A 21,214-nucleotide genomic window follows, 5' to 3' on the forward strand; every position below is an offset into this window, starting at 1 on the left:
TAATAGTTTAAAAACTGTAACTTTCTAATTTACCTGAACCCCAAAAGGCCCTACCCTGGAACAAGAGCTACCTAAAAAAAACAAAGCCCAAGTCTAATTCGCCCCCTACCCTGAGTTATGCCTTCCCAAAAATCCCCCATATAGAACAGCAGAAAAGTGGTCCTAACAGTGTCAGAAAAAAACTGACAGGTGGAACTTTAGATGGTATACAATCTGGAAGCCGGCTGCCTTAATACCGGCAGCCGGCTTCCCGACTGTCATATCCCGGCAAGGGTGAAATGCCGGGCGTCTAGATGTAGACGCCTGACATTTCCCTGACGCCGGGAGACCCGCGCCCGGCATCCTGATCGAAGGGATGCCGGGCGCCGCGAGCGGACAGCCGCGCGGGGGGGAGGGTTAGGGTTAGGCACTCCCGGGTGGGATTTAGGGTTAGGCACCCCCCACGGGGGACTTAGGTTTAGGCAGCGGGGAAGGGGGAGGTTAGGGTTAGGCACTTAGAGGGGGGGATTAGGGTTAGGCACTTGGGGGGGGAGGTTAGGGTTAGGCACCCCTAAGGAGGCCGGCGGTATTTCATACCGATTCCCTTTAGATTACTCCCAAATCCTAATTTTTTATGTTTATGCCCTGAAATTTGGCAAGCAGCACCGAGCGACAATTCTACCCGGCCACACCAAATTTCAGCTTGGTACCTTCCATAGCTTTTGAGGTGTAGCCCGTTAAACACCATGCCCCCCCCCCTCCGGAATTCTCTATGGAGAATTCAGTTTTTTCGATTCAGCCTTAATATAAGGGCAGGACTGTGCCCTTATAATAATAAGAATGTTGTGTCTGTTTGTTTGGTCTAAGTTGGCACAAAGAAGACAACCAATTTTCCTGAAAACAGCATCATTTTGTAGTGGAAACTTCTATAAATAAGCTGCACTTTGTTTTATCTCGATCTGTCAAGTTAAAGTTAAAATAACAAAAGCAAAATGTATTAACATCATCAATGCAAGAGATAGGTGTGGCAACATGCGCGCGGCCTCAGTGACATCACTATGGAGGAGCAGGGGGTGCGGGTCACACCGGATGTCACCTTCAGTGACAGGAGCCAGGTGCTGCAGTGTGACATTCTCCTGTCACAGAGGAGAAGGCGGCAGTGCAGGCACAGTCTCCGGGGATAGCCCAGCATCTCCGGGGATCCGGGGCACGTCCCCGGAGTGACGCGTTCCGGAGTTCCACGAACCCCTTTTCGGAGGCGCACAGCTCCGCCGCACAGGGGTATTGACAGTGCGCACTGAGTGTCACCAGACCCGGTGACGCCTCTGCGCAGCCAGTAAGGGGTGGGGTGAGGTGCTTGAGGTCCACATTCACTTTAATAGGATAAGCCACATAGCAGTCTGTGCACAGGGCACACAGTGACATTGGTGTGAGTGGTGGGTGAATAGGAAAGGCCACAGAGCAGTCTGTTCACAGGGCACACAGTGACATTGGTATGAGTGGTGGGTGAATAGGATAGGCTACATAGCAGTCTGTGCACAGGGCACACAGTGACATTGGTGTGAGTGGTGGGTGAATAGGATAGGCTACATAGTAGTCTGTGCACAGGGCACACAGTGACATTGATGTGAGTGATGGGTGAATAGGATAGGCTACATAGCAGTCTGTGCACAGGGCACACAGTGACATTGCTGTGAGTGGTGGGTGAAGGCACTTTAGTTTCTGGTGCATGAACGTGATTTCGGCAGTGGTGTTGGTGGTCACATCAATGCCAGGGAGCCGGAACAGGAAAAGGAAAACCGTTATGCACATTTGCAGAACAGATTTCCTCATTCAAAACCAGGGGACGAACGCCGACAGCACAGTCGCATGGGTTACGACCGTGTAAGCAAAATCCCAGCGACAATGCAAGCTAAGTGGTTAAGGGATTTTTTTTCTAAAGGTTGTACAGAAAATGTCCAGTCACCATATTTGGGGACTCTCCCAGAGACTTGGGCGTTATTTCCAGAGGGGAAGTCCTAAAAGTTGACTAGTATACCGTTTTCCCTCTACACACATTTAGCTTGTATTAAATAACAAACAAAAAAAAATGAATTTACATCTCTCATCAGTGCCCCCAAAAAACTGGCGCACTGTTGTATGGGACAGGTTCACTCTTCCGGCTCCTACCCTCAGCTTATGCAAACGTTGGGTTTGTTCTGTCATCATTCATCGTGTGAATAGATGTAGAGTACAGCACTGTTTTGATGTGACAATGGTCACATCAACGGTCCTCAAGGCACACTAACAGTCCTGGTTTTAGTGATATCCATGCTTCAGCACAGATGGTTAAAATAAAATAACTCAGGTACTAATTAAGACACCTATGCTCAAGTATGGCTATCCTTAAAACCTGGACTGTTAGTGTGCCTTGAGGACCGTGGTTGGGAACTCCTGGCATAAGTGGACACAATAGTAGGAAGAAATCCTCATCTATGCAAAGACATCCTATCAATTATATATAATTTGTATAGCTACATTAGACAATATGAAGGGGTACAACAAATATCTTAAAGGATTTCTGCACATTGCATTGAAATATGTAATTATTTATATAATTATATAATTATTAAATTATTATTATTAATAATAATTTAACATTATTATTAATAATATAATAATATTTTATTATTAATAATAATTTATTATTGTTATATAATCTCAGTGTAAAAAAATAAATAAATAAGAAAAGCAATAATACTAAACATTTACAGTACCTTGTTCAGAATTGTGATGTCTTCAGTTGATAAACATAAATTTGAGCTGCATTTGATGCTCAGACAGACCAACCCTGCTTAGTACGCACTTGCACCTGTGTATGCAGAGATGCATAGGCACAATTATTATTATTTATTATAATATAAATTATTATCATTTATTAATTATAAATAAATTATTATATATTATTAGCAATTATTTGTAAATAGTTAACATACCACACAGTGCTGTGTATTGAGAGGATCATAATACCAATAAAATTACGTACAATAACATGACAGAGAAGATAACAGTGAGCTCACAGTATAGGGGGTGTGGGGAACAATTCAAGCATGAGGCAATGACATAACTTGTAGTCGCTAGTGTGGATAGTGCGTGTGGCTATTGTAGGGCAGCAGCACCACCAGCCACCAATAATAAATCAGCTATTGGCATTTCTGTGCAGCTATTGGTGGTGTGGTATGGTTGGAATGAGGAGAGACAGTGCAAGGTTTTGACATAAAACATGAACCAGTCATTGTAGAAATCTTAAAACAGTCTGCTGAGGTCAGCCATAACTGTCCTTCATTAAACCTTGGAGAGAGAGAAAGTGGACAGCGATAAAGTACCAACCAATCAGCTCCTAACTGTAATTTTTCAAACAGCCTGTAAAGTGACCATTAGCATGCCTTCCAACTGTCCCACCCGCGGGCCGCAGTGTCCCGCGGTGGGGGGGGGGGGGCGGTAGTTGGGGGAAGCATATACTATGCTATGCAGAGCAGCGGGTATGCAGAGCGAGAATAGATGCTGTGTACATAGCATCTATTCACGGGACGGGGGGAAGCCCGGGGGCAGCCCAGCATCTCGGTGATGCTGGGCACACCCCTTACTGATGCATACGAGGGGATGGGGCGTGCCATCAGGACACGCCCACTTTGTGAGCCGACCACGCACCCTTTTCGGGGGGTGCGCACCTCCGGTGCGCGGAAGTTCCGAATCCTCTGGGACAAATGTTGGGAGGTATGCATTAGGAGCTGATCGGTTAGTACTTTATCTCTCTCCACTGTATCTCTCTCCAAGGCTTAGTACATCTCATCCTCAAGATAAAGTGGAGAAGCTGCCCATAGCAACCAACCAGCTTCTAAGTTCTAACAGTCATGTAATTAGCAGTCTATGAAATGACGGTTGCTATGGGCAACCTCTCCACTATCTCTGATGGAGGTTTGTACTGACTTTCTAGTTTTAGAGAAGGAACTTTTTGTGCCACTCCTGTGGTTCTCCACCAGCTTGGGGTAGTTGTGTGTTGCCCCGTGTTTTTCTTTAGCGTCAGGACACTTGTTTTTAGTTTGGTGGCAACAGTCACCACCAAGGAGGTAGTGGTGCCTCCCACCAGAGGAACAGTGATGGCAACAGCAATGAACTTACTGGGTCCTGGAAAATCTGTGATGGCATTCAGTAGATACAGTATTCTAAACACTGGTAAACATTTGTTAGAACATTACTAAGAGAATAGAGGGTCTGATTTAGCAAGGATCGCATTTGTTTATACGCACGCAGTCGGCCGATTGTTGCATTCTGCGCATGCATCGCAGTGCGCGAACTAGCTATTGAGATCGGGACTGCGATCCACGCCAGAGTGATTAACAGGAAGTGCCGTTTGTGGGTGGGAGTAAGCCCCGGAGCGAGAGAATTTCTCTCTCGCTCCGGGGCTTGCGCGTGCGCAGGGCCTCTACATCGACCCGCTTGTGAGCGCATCAACACTTGCGAGCGGGTCTGAATGAGACCCATAGTGCGCTGAAGTAAGCAATTCCTGAGTCTGCCCTGCCTTAACTATATTGGTCCGATGTTACCGATTGTTTTGCTATGTTGTTATTAAATTTTATTTATAGGGCGCCACAAGTGGTCCGCAGCGCCGTACATACAGTACAGGGTGCACAGAACATTACTTTACATTACAGTAATCAAAATATAAACAATTAACAAGTAGCAACACAATACTCCATACACAATACAGCGGGGAAGCTGAAGCCTATCATTGACGTGCTAGAGAAGAGGGCTGTGAGACTGTAGGGTCCCAACTATACGGATGTGAGTAAGGGGAAGTGGGCGTCCTTATGTTAGGCTGCGATCGCAATGCGAATGCAATCATTTACATATCCCTGCTGATATTAGCAACTGCGCTGCGTGCGTATTAGCAGAATAGCGATCCTTGCTGAATCAGGCCAGAGCCACAGCCACCACTGCCTTATATAGCCTATACAGCACCTTTATAAGTCTTACTTTTCTTAAATTTAAGATACAAAAAACCCTATTGGTAAATTAAAGTAGATGTACTAAGCCTTGGGGCCATATTCATTATGTTACTTATTGGGGTCTGGGCAGACCCTGATAATTAACATTCTAACTTGCACTGAAGTTACCGCAGTCAAGCTCTGAAAATATTGTATTCTCAGAGCACGATGAATTTAGTTCTCCATACTAATGTATGGGGACAGCGGGCCACATCGGAAGCGGGAGATATCTGTGCGTTACCTTTATGATGAATGGCCCCAAAACTTAATTTCTACAAAAGTAGGTGAAAATGTTAATTTTCACCTGCTTTTGTAGAAATTAAGAGATAATGAATAGACCCCTTGGAGAGAGATAAAGTGGAGAGAGATAAAGTACCAACCAATCAGCTCCTAACTGTCACTGTACAGGCTGTGTTTCAAAAATTACAGTAAGGAGCTAACTGGTTGACAGAGAGAGAGATCCACTTTATCTCTCTCTCTCTAAGGAAAAGGTTCCCAAGGCACACTAACAGTCCAGGTTTTAAGGATAGCCATACTTAAGCACAGGTGACTTAATTAGTACCTTGGTTATTTTGATTTAACCATCTGTGCTCAAACCAGGACTGTTAAGCTGGGTACACACTGATAGATATATTGTCTGAACAATTGATCGGCCAATGTATCTGCTGCCCGTCGGGCAGTGTGTACCCACGATATGTCGGTGAACGTCAGCATTCACCGACATATCGCATTGGCTGTGCTGCACAGTCGATGGACAGATATGTCTGCAGACCATCCGTACACACACACAGCAAGTATCCACCTTTAGTGTGCCTTGGGAATCACTGCTCTAAGGCTTAGTACAATGACCCCTAAATCTCACTCCACGCTTTGATAAAATCTCCCCTATCTGTCTCCACTTTCTCTCTCTTAGTACATCTCCCCCCACAGAGTACTATGATTTACAGAGATCTTTTATAATTTCACATACATCCCTGCAGACCCAATTTTGGCGGGAAAATCCATATTTTTTTTAGGAAAGGGGTGAGGCTTACGTCAAAATGGGTGGAGTTTGGGGAGGAGCTGGTTGAGACTGACTAGATCGGGGGCAGGGATTAATTTATCCTGATTCTACATGTCTTATTGTTAGAAGGTATGTGTTTGTATTTGTAATGGAAGTATCTGTTTAACCTATAGTATTCATTCTTTTCTTTTCCATCAAGATGTTTTCATAGTTGGAATGCAAGAACGGCAGCAAATCCCACCATCTCTCCTGTAAGGCTCAGAAATGGATCGTATATCATTTAATGCTCCCAAACAATCAGTACAAAGCGACAAAGTTCAAGAATACAGTCTCCAGCTGACGGGCTCTTTGATTCTCAATGCTTTCACTACAATGCCCATGTTACCTTGGATCGTGGCAGAGATCAAGAGGAAAAGCCTGTCTGGGTCCAAGGAGTTACAGCCTGTCCGGCTTTTCGTGTCAGCCACATGCCTCTGTTGTGAGCCAGACCCAGGCGGGAGCCAGCAGTGGGATCCTCTCATCTGTTCTAGCATCTTCGAATACAAGCCGCGGTGTGTCCAGAAACTGATCCATAACAGCCAGGATCCCAATCACTTTGCCTGTCTGCTAAAGGAAGAGGACATCATACATCGACAAAGCACATGCTATGTCTTCCGGTCTGCTGACCAATCCAAAGTAAGTGTCACTATTCTAAGGTGCAACGTGATAGGTTACACTGCAGCATTACTCAGGCTGGCCAGCTTGCGAGCCCGGAACACTGTGGCGGTCGACACAGTCCCTGGGCTTGCCACTCCCGGACACCGAGGTGGACATGCCCGTTTCCAGGAACACCGGCCGATACCGCCCCTTAAATAATATAATCGGGAATCTGCGATCAGCAGTGCACGCGCTGAATCAGTCCATCAGCTGCCAATATTGAAAATGAAACGTAGGCATCTCTTCTCTGTCATCTCTTTGGTCAAATCAAGACATGAAGCCCCCTTTGTTTAATCACACCTACAGTATGTGGTCTTAAAGGACAATGGGCCTCATTTATCAAAGAGTTTTATCAATCAAAGCAAGTGATAAAAGTTGTTGTATATGATAAATGGTGCTCCAGCCAATCAGCTCCCAGCTGTCATCTGTTTGAAAAATGACAGTCGGTATCTGATTGGTTGGAGCACCTTTTATTATACAAGGCGAGTTTTATCACACGTTTTGAGTAGGGGTGAGCGGGTTCGGATTTCTGAAATCCGAACCCCCCCGAAGCCCCCCCGATCCGAGTCCGATCCGAGTCAGGCTCGACTTTTCCCGCCTGACTCGGATCTGACATCGAGGCAAAACGTCATCATCCCGCCTTCCGAGTCTCGCGGGTTTTGGATCCTATATAAGGTACCCGCGTCGGCGCCATTTTCTCACTCGGCTGTGGACAGTGAAGAGGGAGGGTGGGAGTTAGTGCTGTGTAGTGTAGTGTAGTGTAGTGCTGCTGTTGTCCACTACTTCAAAGTCCATAGGGGCTGGCTGTGTTGTGCTGTGCTGCTGTTGTTAATAGGGGCTGTGTCCACTACTTCAAAGTCCATAGGGGCTGGCTGGACTGTGTTGTGCAGTCAGTTCCAAAGTCCTGTGCAGTGTCCCAGTCCTAAAGGGGTGCTGTAGTGTTGTCCAGGGGGTGCTCTGTCCATCAGGGGTGCTCCCCCCAAGTGCTAAAAAAATAATATATTTTCTGTGTTTGTGAATTGTGTGCGCAGTAGCCGCACGTGCATCAACAAAGTAGTGCCAAGCGTGCGCCTGTGTCATAAGTAAAGGGCCGGCTGGCTTGACCGTTAAGGGTGCTGTAACCCCCGAAAGTACACTCCAGTCCAAACCAAAAAAAAAATTATTTTCTGTGTTTGTGAATTGTGTGCGCAGTAGCCGCACGTGCATCAACAAAGTAGTGCCAAGCGTGCGCCTGTGTCATAAGTAAAGGGCCGGCTGGCTTGACCGTTAAGGGTGCTGTAACCCCCGAAAGTACACTCCAGTCCAAACCTAAAAAAAAATTATTTTCTGTGTTTGTGAATTGTGTGCGCAGTAGCCGCACGTGCATCAACAAAGTAGTGCCAAGCGTGCGCCTGTGTCATAAGTAAAGGGCCGGCTGGCTTGACCGTTAAAGGGTGCTGTAACCCCCGAAAGTACACTCCAGTCCAAACCAAAAAAAAATTATTTTCTGTGTTTGTGAATTGTGTGCGCAGTAGCCGCACGTGCATCAACAAAGTAGTGCCAAGCGTGCGCCTGTGTCATAAGTAAAGGGCCGGCTGGCTTGACCGTTAAGGGTGCTGTAACCCCCGAAAGTACACTCCAGTCCAAACCTAAAAAAAAATTATTTTCTGTGTTTGTGAATTGTGTGCGCAGTAGCCGCACGTGCATCAACAAAGTAGTGCCAAGAGTGCCCCTGTGTCATAAGTAAAGGGCCGGCTGGCTTGACCGTTAAAGGGTGCTGTAACCCCCGAAAGTACACTCCAGTCCAAACCAAAAAAAAATTATTTTCTGTGTTTGTGAATTGTGTGCGCAGTAGCCGCACGTGCATCAACAAAGTAGTGCCAAGCGTGCGCCTGTGTCATAAGTAAAGGGCCGGCTGGCTTGACCGTTAAAGGGTGCTGTAACCCCTGAAAGTACACTCCAGTCCAAACCAAAAAAAAATTATTTTCTGTGTTTGTGAATTGTGTGCGCAGTAGCCGCACGTGCATCAACAAAGTAGTGTCAAGCGTTCGCCTGTGTCATAAGTAAAGGGCCGGCTGGCTTGACCGTTAAGGGTGCTGTAACCCCCGAAAGTACACTCCAGTCCAAACCAAAAAAAAAATTATTTTCTGTGTTTGTGAATTGTGTGCGCAGTAGCCGCACGTGCATCAACAAAGTAGTGCCAAGCGTGCGCCTGTGTCATAAGTAAAGGGCCGGCTGGCTTGACCGTTAAGGGTGCTGTAACCCCCGAAAGTACACTCCAGTCCAAACCAAAAAAAAAATTATTTTCTGTGTTTGTGAATTGTGTGCGCAGTAGCCGCACGTGCATCAACAAAGTAGTGCCAAGCGTGCGCCTGTGTCATAAGTAAAGGGCCGGCTGGCTTGACCGTTAAGGGTGCTGTAACCCCCGAAAGTACACTCCAGTCCAAACCTAAAAAAAAATTATTTTCTGTGTTTGTGAATTGTGTGCGCAGTAGCCGCACGTGCATCAACAAAGTAGTGCCAAGCGTGCGCCTGTGTCATAAGTAAAGGGCCGGCTGGCTTGACCGTTAAAGGGTGCTGTAACCCCCGAAAGTACACTCCAGTCCAAACCAAAAAAAAATTATTTTCTGTGGTTGTGAATTGTGTGCGCAGTAGCCGCACGTGCATCAACAAAGTAGTGCCAAGCGTGCGCCTGTGTCATAAGTAAAGGGCCGGCTGGCTTGACCGTTAAGGGTGCTGTAACCCCCGAAAGTACACTCCAGTCCAAACCTAAAAAAAAATTATTTTCTGTGTTTGTGAATTGTGTGCGCAGTAGCCGCACGTGCATCAACAAAGTAGTGCCAAGCGTGCGCCTGTGTCATAAGTAAAGGGCCGGCTGGCTTGACCGTTAAAGGGTGCTGTAACCCCCGAAAGTACACTCCAGTCCAAACCAAAAAAAAATTATTTTCTGTGTTTGTGAATTGTGTGCGCAGTAGCCGCACGTGCATCAACAAAGTAGTGCCAAGCGTGCGCCTGTGTCATAAGTAAAGGGCCGGCTGGCTTGACCGTTAAAGGGTGCTGTAACCCCCGAAAGTACACTCCAGTCCAAACCAAAAAAAAATTATTTTCTGTGTTTGTGAATTGTGTGCGCAGTAGCCGCACGTGCATCAACAAAGTAGTGCCAAGCGTGCGCCTGTGTCATAAGTAAAGGGCCGGCTGGCTTGACCGTTAAAGGGTGCTGTAACCCCCGAAAGTACACTCCAGTCCAAACCAAAAAAAAATTATTTTCTGTGGTTGTGAATTGTGTGCGCAGTAGCCGCACGTGCATCAACAAAGTAGTGCCAAGCGTGCGCCTGTGTCATAAGTAAAGGGCCGGCTGGCTTGACCGTTAAGGGTGCTGTAACCCCCGAAAGTACACTCCAGTCCAAACCTAAAAAAAAATTATTTTCTGTGTTTGTGAATTGTGTGCGCAGTAGCCGCACGTGCATCAACAAAGTAGTGCCAAGCGTGCGCCTGTGTCATAAGTAAAGGGCCGGCTGGCTTGACCGTTAAAGGGTGCTGTAACCCCCGAAAGTACACTCCAGTCCAAACCAAAAAAAAATTATTTTCTGTGTTTGTGAATTGTGTGCGCAGTAGCCGCACGTGCATCAACAAAGTAGTGCCAAGCGTGCGCCTGTGTCATAAGTAAAGGGCCGGCTGGCTTGACCGTTAAAGGGTGCTGTAACCCCCAAAGTACACTCCAGTCCAAACCAAAAAAAAATTATTTTCTGTGTTTGTGAATTGTGTGCGCAGTAGCCGCACGTGCATCAACAAAGTAGTGCCAAGAGTGCGCCTGTGTCATAAGTAAAGGGCCGGCTGGCTTGACCGTTAAAGGGTGCTGTAACCCACAAAGTACACTCCAGTCCGAACCAAAAAAAAATTTATTTTCTGTGTTTAGCCGCACGTATATATCAAATCGATATAACATAAATGGAGGACCAAACTTTCTCCGATAAAAATAAAATAGAGAAAGATCAAGAACCACTTCCTCCTAGTGCTGAAGCTGCTGCCACTAGTCATGACATAGACGATAACATGCCATCAACGTCGTCTGCCAAGGCCGATGCCCAATGTCATAGTAGAGGGCACATACAATCCCAAATGGCAAAGTTCAGGAAAATGACCTTGAAAAAGACATTTAAATCAGCTGAAGAGAAACGTAAACTTGCCAATATGCCATTTACGACACGGAGTGGCAAGGAACGGCTAAGGTCGATCCCTAGTATGTTCATGACTAGTGGTTCAGCTTCACATGACGATGGAAGCACTCCTCCCACTAAAAAAATCAAAAGAGTTAAGCTGGCAAAAGCACAGCGAAGAACTGTGCTTTCTAAGAAGATATCACAAATCCCCAAAGAGAGTCCAAGTGTGGTGGTGGTTGCGATGCCTGACCTTCCCAGCACTGGACGGGAAGAGGTGGCTCTTTCCACCATTTGCACGCCCCCTGCAAGTGCTGAAAGGAGCACCCACAGTCCACTTGCTGATATGCAAATTGAAGATGTCACTGTTGAAGTACAACAGGATGAGGATACTGGTGTAGCTGGCGCTGAGGAGGAAGTTGGCGAGGAGGATTCTGATGGTGATGTGGTTTGTTTAAATCAGGCTCCGGGGGAGACAGTTGTTGTCCGTGGGATGAAAAAGCCCATCACGGTCATGCCTGGGCAGAAGACCAAACATTCCACCTCTTTGGTCTGGCAATATTTCTATCCAAATCCGGACAACAACTGTCTTGCCATATGTACCATATGTAAAGGTGAAATAAGTAGGGGTAGGGACGTCAACCACCTAGGAACATCCTCCCTTATACGGCACCTGCAGCGCGTTCATAAAAAGTTACTGTCAAGTTCAGAAACTTTGGCTCAGACCGTAAGCAGTCCAGGGACACCTAAATCCCGTTGTCCTGTTGTATCCAAGCGCCTGCAAACCACACCGTCAACTCCCTCCTCGTCAATTTCCTCCTTAGTCAGGATCGGAAGTAGTCCTGCAGGCCATATCACTGGCATGACTGACTCTCCTATCCGGGATTCCTCCGGAGGATCCTGCATTGCTACGCCTACTGCTGCCGCTGCTGCTGTTGCTGCTGCTGCTGGGAGTCGTTCATCATCCCAGAGAGGAAGTAGGAACACCACTACTTTTACTAAACAATTGACCCTCCAACAGTCCTTAGCGAGGAGGATGAAGTACGACAGCAGTCATCCTGAAGCAAAACGTATAACTGAGGCCTTGACTGCTATGTTGGTGTTAGACGTGCGTCCGGTATCCGCCATTAGTGCAGTGGGATTTAGACAATTGATGGAGGTAGTGTGTCCCCGGTTCCAAATCCCGTCTAGATTCCACTTCACTAGGCAGGCGATACCGAGACTGTACAGAAACGTCAGAAAAAGTGTCCTCAGTGTCCTGAAAAATGCCGTTGTACACAATGTCCACTTAACCACGGACATGTGGACAAGTGGAACAGGGCAGACTAAGGACTATATGACTGTGACAGCCCACTGGGTAGATGTATCACCTTACGCAGCAACAGCAGCAGCGTCACCAGTAGCAGCATCTCAGAAACGCCAGCTCGTTACAAGGCAGGCTACGCTGTGTATCACCGGTTTCAGTAAGAGGCACACCGCCGACAACCTCTTAGAGAAACTGAGGGAAATCATCGCCCAGTGGCTTACCCCACTTAGACTCTCCTGGGGATTTGTGATATCTGACAACGCCACCAATATTGTGCGGGCATTACATCTGGGCAAATTCCAGCACGTCCCATGTTTTGCTCACACAATAAACTTGGTGGTGCAGAATTTTCTGAAAAGCGACAGGGGCGTGCAGGAGACGCTTTGGGTGGCCCGAAAAATTTCTGGCCACTTTCGCCATTCAGCGACTGCGTGCCGAAGACTGGAGCGCCAGCAAACACTCTTGAACCTGCCCCGCCATCACCTGAAGCAAGAGGTTGTGACGCGGTGGAACTCAACCCTCTATATGCTTCAGAGGATGGAGGAGCAGCAAAAGGCCATACAAGCCTATACATCCACCTATGACATAGGCAAAGGAGGGGGTATGCACCTGACTCAAGCGCAGTTGTGCAAGGTTCTTCAGCCCTTCGAACTTGCCACACGTGAAGTCAGTTCAGACACTGCCAGCTTGAGTCAGGTCATTCCCCTCATCAGGCTTTTGCAGAAGCAGCTGGAGAAAGTGAAGGAGGAGCTAAGACGGAGCGATTCCGCTCGGCATGTGGGACTTGTGGATGAAGCCCTTCATTCGCTTTGCCAGGATTCCAGGGTGGTCAATCTGTTGAAATCAGACCACTACATTTTGGCCACCGTGCTCGATCCTAGGTTTAAAGCCTATGTGGTGTCTCTCTTTCCGGCCGACACAAGCCTGCAGAGGTGCAAAGACCTGCTGGTGAACACACTGTCAGCTGAAGCGGAACGTGACACGTCAACGGCTCCTTCTTCATTTTCTCCCGCAACTGGGGCTGCCAGGAAAAAACTTAGGTATCCTAAGCAACCCGCTGGCGGTGATGCAGGGCAGGCAGGACCAAGTTTGGACATCTGGTCCGGACTGAAGGACCTGGCAACAATTTCTGACATGTCTACTGTCACTGCATATGATACTGTCACCATTGACAGAATGGTGGAGGATTACATCGGTGACAGCATCCAAGTAGGCATGTCAGACAGTCCATACCTGTACTGGCAGGAAAAAGAGGCAATTTGGAGGCCCCTGTACAAACTGGCTCTATTTTACCTGAGTTGCCCCCCCTCCAGTGTGTACTCCGAAAGAGTGTTTAGTGCAGCCGGGAACCTTGTCAGCGAAAGGCGTAGGAGGTTGCTTCCACAGAATGTGGAGAAGATGATGTTCATCAAAATGAATTATCAGCTCTTCCAGGGAGACCAGCCTCCAGAAGGTACAGAGGGACCTGTGGTGGTGGATTCAAGTGGGGACGAGTTAATACTTTGTGAGGATGAGGATGTACACACTGAAGAGGGTGAGGAATCGGTGGATGAGGAGGATGAGGATGACATCTTGCCTCCGTAGAGCCAGTTTGTGCAGGGACACATTAATTGCCAGCTTGTTTTGTGGGGGCCCAAACGAACCAATCATTTCAGCCACAGTTGTGTGGCAGACCCTGGCGCTGAAATGATTGATTTGTTAAAGTGTGCATGTCCTGTTTATACAACATAAGGGTGGGTGGGAGGGCCCAAGGACAATTCCATCTTGCACCTCTTTTTTTCTTTGCATTATGTACAGTTTGGGGCCTAGTTTTTCTAACTGCCATCCTGCCTGCCACTGCAGTGTCACTCCTAGATGGGTCACGTGTTTGTGCCGCCCACTCGTGTCGCTTAGCATAGTCATCCAGCTACCTCGGTGCAACCTTTTGGACATAAAAACACTATTGTGAGGTGTGAGGTGTTCAGAATAGACTGGAAATGAGTGGAAATTAAGGTTATTGAGGTTAATAATAGCATAGGAGCAGAAAAACCTACAAATTCTGTGATTTTAGCTGTTTTTATGCTTTTTTTCAAAAAAATACAGATCCAAAACACAAAACCCAGAACCCAAAACACGGAAGGGTGGTTTTGGCAAAACCAATCCAGATCCAAAACACGAAGAAAGATCCAGATCCAAAACCAAAACACAAAACACGAAAAGTGGCCGGTGCACACCCCTAGTTTTGAGTGATAAAACTCATTGATAATTGAGGCCTACTATGTCAGGTCCTAGCAGTGACTGACAAATAGCACCACTGTGAGAATCATAGGTGCCGGAACGGGAATGGGCAAGGAGGCAGCTCTGACAAAAGGTCAGATAGGCATGCGCTGAGCTCTGATTGGTGGAGCTCATCACATGCTGCTCTGTGGAGGAGATAAACAGCGCACTCATGGGAGGATTTATCAGAGCCAGGCAGGACCTGCTGGGTCTCTGTAACCTTTGCTGAATGCTGAAGAAGAACGGAGCCCTGTAATGAACAGAAGCAGTGAGGTAATTACTATGTTGGATGCACGTACACACCTGTATGTAACATGTCTGACTTATTAGAGGATACAGATTAGGGACATTTTGACCATATTGCCAACTCACAACACATAATATTGACACCTCCTATCAGGGTTTATATATATCAAGCATTGAAAAGCTTAGAGAAGTGGACCAGTGGAGAAGTTGCCCATAGCAACCAATCAACTTTGAGGAAGTAGCATTTCTCAAGTACAGTTTATAAAGAAAATAGGTAGGAGCTGATTGGTTGCTATAGACAACTTCTCCACTGGTCCACTTCTCCACACATTTCACTGCTTGACACATAAAAAAGTGATAAGAAAGTGATAAGGTGCCAGCCAATCAGCTCCAAACTGTCATTTTTCAAACACAGCCTGTGAGATGACAGTTGGGAGCTGATTGGCTGGCACCTTATTACTTTCTTATCACTTTTCACTCTGTCTCCTAACACTGCTTAGTAAATAGACCCCTGAGTCTCTGAATCAGCATGTGAAGTGAATGCAACAGCCACAGCTCTTTTACACACCAAGTTCTGTTTACAGTCTCAGTGGCACAAAGATAAATAAGTGTCACATGACTCAGTACAGGCTCCTGGGACATAGACGCATTTTCAGCAAAAAAAAAGATGCCCAATGCTAGCAAAGTTGTCCGAGACCTGACAGCTCACTCAATTCAGGCATAACGTGCTGCATGGCGTATTGAGGCTAGATGCAGGAGGGCACATCTGTACATTTGGGGGATCCTTAATATTTGCAGATATCTTGCATGTACATCGGACAACTGAGTAAACCTCAGAGGATGTCTGCTGTAATCCCACTGCAGAGCCCAGGAAATCTGTGTTGGAAGACTCAGACCGTAGCTTCTGCACGTCTGTAAAATAAAGGCACTCAGGGCCTGATTCACTACGGATCGCAATATAGCGTACGCACGCAGTTTCACTACGAATTTATGCTAATCCATAGTGATCGATAATAAAACCACAGCACTACATAAGGACACCCACTTCACCCACACGCACATCCATAATGTTTAGCAAGACTGCGAAAACATCTGTGTAATCGAATACCATTGGACCCATACGCACAGGTAAGGTGGGCCAGACCTCACTCAGGAATTGCTTACTTCAGCACACGCTATGAGGCCTCAGGCTGCGTATAGTATCGCAGTGGCTAATTTATGCACGCCAATGCAACGACGTTGAAACGCACTGGCACGCCTGCATTCGCCGACCACCCCCCATCACCACCCAGAAACGGCACTTCCTGTCAATCACTCTGCGATGGGTCTGCGTTTCCACTGCGATTGCAGTCCCGATCGCAATGACTAATTCGCGCACACACTGCGATGCATACGCATGCACAGTTCAAAACAATTGGCCTGTTGCGCCTGTATAAGCAACTTGTTGAATCAGGCCCTCAGGGCATGATTTACACCCGTTTGCTAGGCTGCGTTCGCACGTAGCCTGCCAATGTTTGCAATATGCGCATGTTTATAAGACGCAGTGCACGTGCGCGAACCAGTCCATGTGAAGTGATCGCCCCCTGTACACAGACGTTCGCCTCCTGTACACAGGTCGTGCAGTTTGTGGGTGATGACAGGGGGTGGTCGATGGTAACGGGGGTGTGGTGGTGCGAACGCCGTTTCAGGGGCGTGCACAATTAAGATGCATCATCAGCATAGAAGTTACATGGCTGAATTACACTCAGTAGCACTCGCAGTGCTTGCATAGGGTATGGTAAGCCACAAGTGCTGCGTATGGGTCCGATGTTCCTGATTGTTTAATACACTTCCTGGAGATGACGTGTGTTACTAAGGCGTCTTGTGTCAGGCTGGTGGGCGTCTAAATACATACCGCAATCGCACGGCAAGACATAGTGGGCGTGCTAATGTCTTGCTAAGCGATCGCGGGATTTGCATACTCGGGCTGCTGATGGCTGTGTGCGAACACAGCCTAGCAAACGGGTCTGAACCTGGCCTTCGGTCCATTGTTGCAAACACAGAACGGCACATGCGCAGTACAGATCAAGACGCAAACCATCGGATTTGCGTTCAACTCTGAATCAGGCCCATAGTGTACTGGAAAGGGATTCGAACATCCCTGTCTGGAATCAAATACAAAACTGTAACCCAGAGACTTATAATGATGTTATCTATTGGTGGAGCAAGTTTCGAAAAAGTTCATGAAGGGTATATGGTCAATGCTTGTGGCCCCGGCTTATACTGTTTCCCAGACATTTTGGACATTATGCATGATTTAGGAGACCTACTAAACCACTCGTTATCAGGAACACCTCCATGGCACTATATTTTATTTATTACCAGTTATTTATATAGCACACACATATTCCGCAGCGCTTTACAGAGAATATTTGGCCACTCACATCAGTCCCTGCCCCGGTGGAGCTTACACTTTATTTTCCCTATCACATGCACACACACATACACACTAGGGTTAATTTATGTTGGGAGCCAATTAACCTACCAGTATATTTTTGGAGTGTGGGAGGAAACCCACACAAGCACAGGGAGAATATACAAACTCCACACAGGTAGGGCCGTGGTGGGAATCAAACCCATGACCTCAGTGCTGTAAGGCAGTAATGCTAACCATTACACAGTCTGTGCTGCCCTATATTCACTGTCACGTTGTCCGCTAATACTATGTTGTGATGTCCCAGTAGTGTTAAATACCTTTATGCTGCTTCACCATATTGTAAGTGGCCCTTAGTGGAATAAAAGCTAACCTAAAGATCCCTACTGTACCCAGGACCCTATTTCCATAAAGACAGCCTTCACATGGCACAGTGGGAAAAATAATAGAACTCCCTCACGGAATGGGATTAGCCGCCAGTTCAAATCCCGACAGCGGATGCCCGACATGAGGAGATCCCGACTGGGTTAGGTAAGTTTACTAACCCCTCCCTGTCCCCCCTTAACCTTAACCGTCCCTTAGTGGTGCCTGACACTAACCTCCCCCCTTAGTGCCTAAACCTAACCTCCCCCACAGGTGTGCCTAAACCCCTGCATACTGCTTAGAGCTAATGTAACCACACCATTACCGCTCAGTACTGTACAAATGCTGACTTCGTTAATCTTTGTTATGGCCTGTAAGAGACATTAAAGATTAGCGCTCTAGCTTTGAGGTCACAGTGGTGTTTGGTTGCGATAAGTCTACACCAGTCTTCTGCTCTGTGATCTGTTACAGTTCTGTCATTAGTTTTATTTTTAACTATATCACAAACAAACGCTGGTTCATTATCCTGCAGTGTCTGGGTGAGAATAAACCACAGCACAGGTGATCCAGAGCATATACTTAGTTGCTGTGTTGATGAAGTGAATATTTTCTATTTCTATTTATAACATATATAAATCTTAAAAGAAATGACATTAATTTCTGTAAGCCACCCATATGATGTCAGCAGATCCTGATGATAATATTTTGTAGGTGTCATATTCAGCAGAGAACTGAATTTATACATAGCTCAAGATCAAATCTTGTAATGTGACATTAGCGATTTCTCATGCCACAACGAGTACAACAATAGAGTTTACTGGTCAGAGAGCAATGCGTGAAATGTGCATGTAAAACAGGTTAAAAAAAACCATATGACTAAAACATGTTTAAAAGCACACCCATTTTCCCAGTACATATGTGTGAACGCGCAGGATTTTTGCCGATGTAAATGGATCCGGGGATCTAATGCGGGTAATTTGCAGGGTTGACCACGAGTCATTCCTGTGTCAACCTGCAGTGTAAATGGCGTGATCTGGGTCACGATGACCCAGATCGGGCCGCATGCCACCTGATTGACTGGCTTCAGTGGCGCTTTCTTTTAGTTATCTTGGACTCTGCCAATAGGGCAAGAGTGTATCACCCACAATTATTAACCTTACTACATCTGTCTCTGGAGTGCCAGCACTACCAGGGCAGCAGCACTAACACCAGAGTGCCAGCACCAGGAGGGCAGCACTGACACTGGAGTACCTGTACTGATCGTTAATCCGGACAGCATTGGGACCGGGGTGCCAGCACAAGTGAAGTAGCAGCCACATTTCATCTACTTCAAATCGGGCAGGGTGCAGCGCCCCGCTGAAACAGACCTGCGGGAACACTAGGTGAGGATTAGGGTTAGGCTACAAAAAGGGTAGGTTGTGCACTAGGGGGAGAGCAATAGAGGATTCAGGCCAGAAAACATCCGTAGGACACATTTACTAACACTGCTTCTAGGTGCAGAATTTGCCGTGCATCACAGTAACCAGTGGCATCTGCATTTGGCACTCTACAACCTAGAGCCGCTGCACAGCTGCCGGGAGTGTCCTTAGTACCCCAATGACTCTTGAAAGATGAGATGCAAAATAATGTAATCCAGGGGGTAAATTTACTAACGTTCGATTTGTGATTCATTTTTATGAATCACTGAAATCTCCTGAGATTGAATTGAAATCGAACAGCACAATCCCTCAGTAAATCTCAAATTTACTAAGAATGGATTTTGCTTTCGATTTTCTAATCGAATTCGATCTTGTCTCGTGTTAAGAAGGGATTTGCTGTTCGATTTGGCATATTCATGTCCAAATCGAACAGCAAATCCCACTTCAAAACAAAGTCAATCAAAACAGAACCAGCCCTGGACTTTCATAGCCAGTCCTGGTTGCCTAAGTACAGGGAAAAAATTGCGTAGGGTTCCACTGTACTTAATACAACCAGCGCTGGGCTCTGAGAACCAGCACCGGACCCTTTCTAGCGGGGGGCTGATGCCACAGCCAGGGGAGCACTTTCACCGGGCCCCCCAGCCGCAGCATCAGACCTGACCGCGAGTCAGCCCAGGCCAGGGCACTAAAGATAGTAAATTGAACACATTGATCACACATATTTTAGATAATTTGTATTTATTTTTTGATCAGTAGCTGTCTGAAATGGGTGATGAAAACAGAAATGCACTTTACTAACGTGTAAATCATACTTGCCAAATTTCCCCTCCGGGAAGCTGTAGCTGATCATTATTTGGGGAGAGCTGGGCACTTCCTGTCATTAGCCCTCTCCTTCCCCCAGCGGCAAGGTTTGCAGGTCCGCACAGTGAGGGTGTGACCAAGATGACAGAATTCTCTAAGAACGGGTGATTGCGCCCCCTGCGGCATCCATTTCACTAGGAAGAGGGCAGGATGCTTTCAAACGCTGTTACAATGGCACATTGCTGTCCAGAAACTGCCCTGAAAATACAGATTTAGCTCTGTGCATACAAGGTGGAAGCAATTACAGCAGACTAGCATTCTATTCTGCCTCAGGCCCTCAGTGTATAGAACAAGCACTTGCAGCATACTTGTTGGCTTTTTGGCTACCCCCTCTGGGGAGCACAGAAGGGACATGGCGTGGCATAGGTGGGTGGTGCGGGTGGCGTGGGGACACAACTGCATCATTGTGTCTCCCCCGCCCACGCTATACAATGCAGTTTCCCAACATAGTTAAGCACTGGCTGGGGCTATAATGATGCAATTTAGCATGAATTCACTCAGGAAGGCGCCGGCCCGGGAGACTTGCCCACTGTTCTTGGGGGCCGGGAGGGACACACGATTTTCAGGAGGCTCCCGACCATTTCGGGAGAGTAGGCAAGTATGGGCCAGGATCACCACCCAAGATTCAGGAGCCACCCGGCTGTTCCCATGAAAGTACTGTAGGCAAGTCTGATGTACAGAAGATGAAAAAAAACCTCAGTTTAATAATACTGCTGCCCAGTATATGTGTGCTACATAAAAAAGCAGGTAGGATTTTCCCTTCATGCAAAAAATTTTTAAATAAATTTGCACCCCTTACTGCACAACATTTTTTGTCCCGGTGTGAATTTGCACCATTTTGTTGACTATGCTCTGAACTAAAAATAAGGCCCAAATATGTTCTTTTAACTTGTCCTGTCCTACAAGGTACAATACTGCAAAGGTTTTAGACTGGTGTGAAAAAAATGCTGCAAAGTAAAGCTGGCCACACATCTAGAGATTATCTGTCCAACCAGCCAACTAGTTGATTGGTTGGTATGAAAATCTGGTAACGTATGGGAGTAAATGATGATCAGCAATTTGCTCCTAAATGCCAGAAAACAGATGAAAATGGTCGTCAGACAAGTTTGTTAAATGTTTGATCTAAACAATTTGTTCAAATAACAGTTTTTGTCCATTTTTTCCGGCATTTGGGAGCAAATTGGTGATTGTCATTTGCTTTCATATCTTACCAGATTTTCATTCCAACCAATCAACTAGTTGGCTGGTTGGACAGATAATCTTTAGATGTGTGGCCAGCTTTAGAATGCTTTCAAAAAAAGAAGTGTTAAAAATAAACCATTATCAATTAACAAAATGCAAAGTGAGTGAACAGAAGAGAAATCTAAATCAAATCAATATTTGGAGTGACCACCCTTTGCCTTCAAAACAGCATCAATTCTTCTAGGTGCACTTGCACAAAGACAGGGATTTTCTATGATTATAGTCAGGTGTATGATTAAACAATCATACCAAACAGGTGATAATGATC

The 21,214-nt window shown here is 46.5% G+C and overlaps 1 protein-coding gene across 3 annotated transcripts in view; it reads left to right on the forward strand.

Annotated features, from left to right (window-relative positions):
- TBC1D1 (TBC1 domain family member 1) overlaps window positions 1-21,214 on the forward strand; it is a 257,909-nt gene that overhangs the window by 23,327 nt on the left and 213,368 nt on the right. For all 3 annotated transcript variants that reach the window (XM_088482972.1, XM_088482973.1, XM_088482974.1), the window contains exon 2: window positions 6,209-6,684. In XM_088482972.1, coding sequence (XP_088339098.1) covers window positions 6,274-6,684 — 411 coding nt within the window. In that variant the 5' untranslated portion in view covers window positions 6,209-6,273. The remainder of the gene's footprint in view (window positions 1-6,208; window positions 6,685-21,214) is intronic.

The sequence above is a fragment of the Taudactylus pleione genome, unplaced genomic scaffold, assembly GCF_031769625.1.
Source record: "Taudactylus pleione unplaced genomic scaffold, aTauple2 ptg000302l, whole genome shotgun sequence".
Taxonomy (NCBI): Eukaryota; Metazoa; Chordata; class Amphibia; order Anura; family Myobatrachidae; genus Taudactylus; species Taudactylus pleione.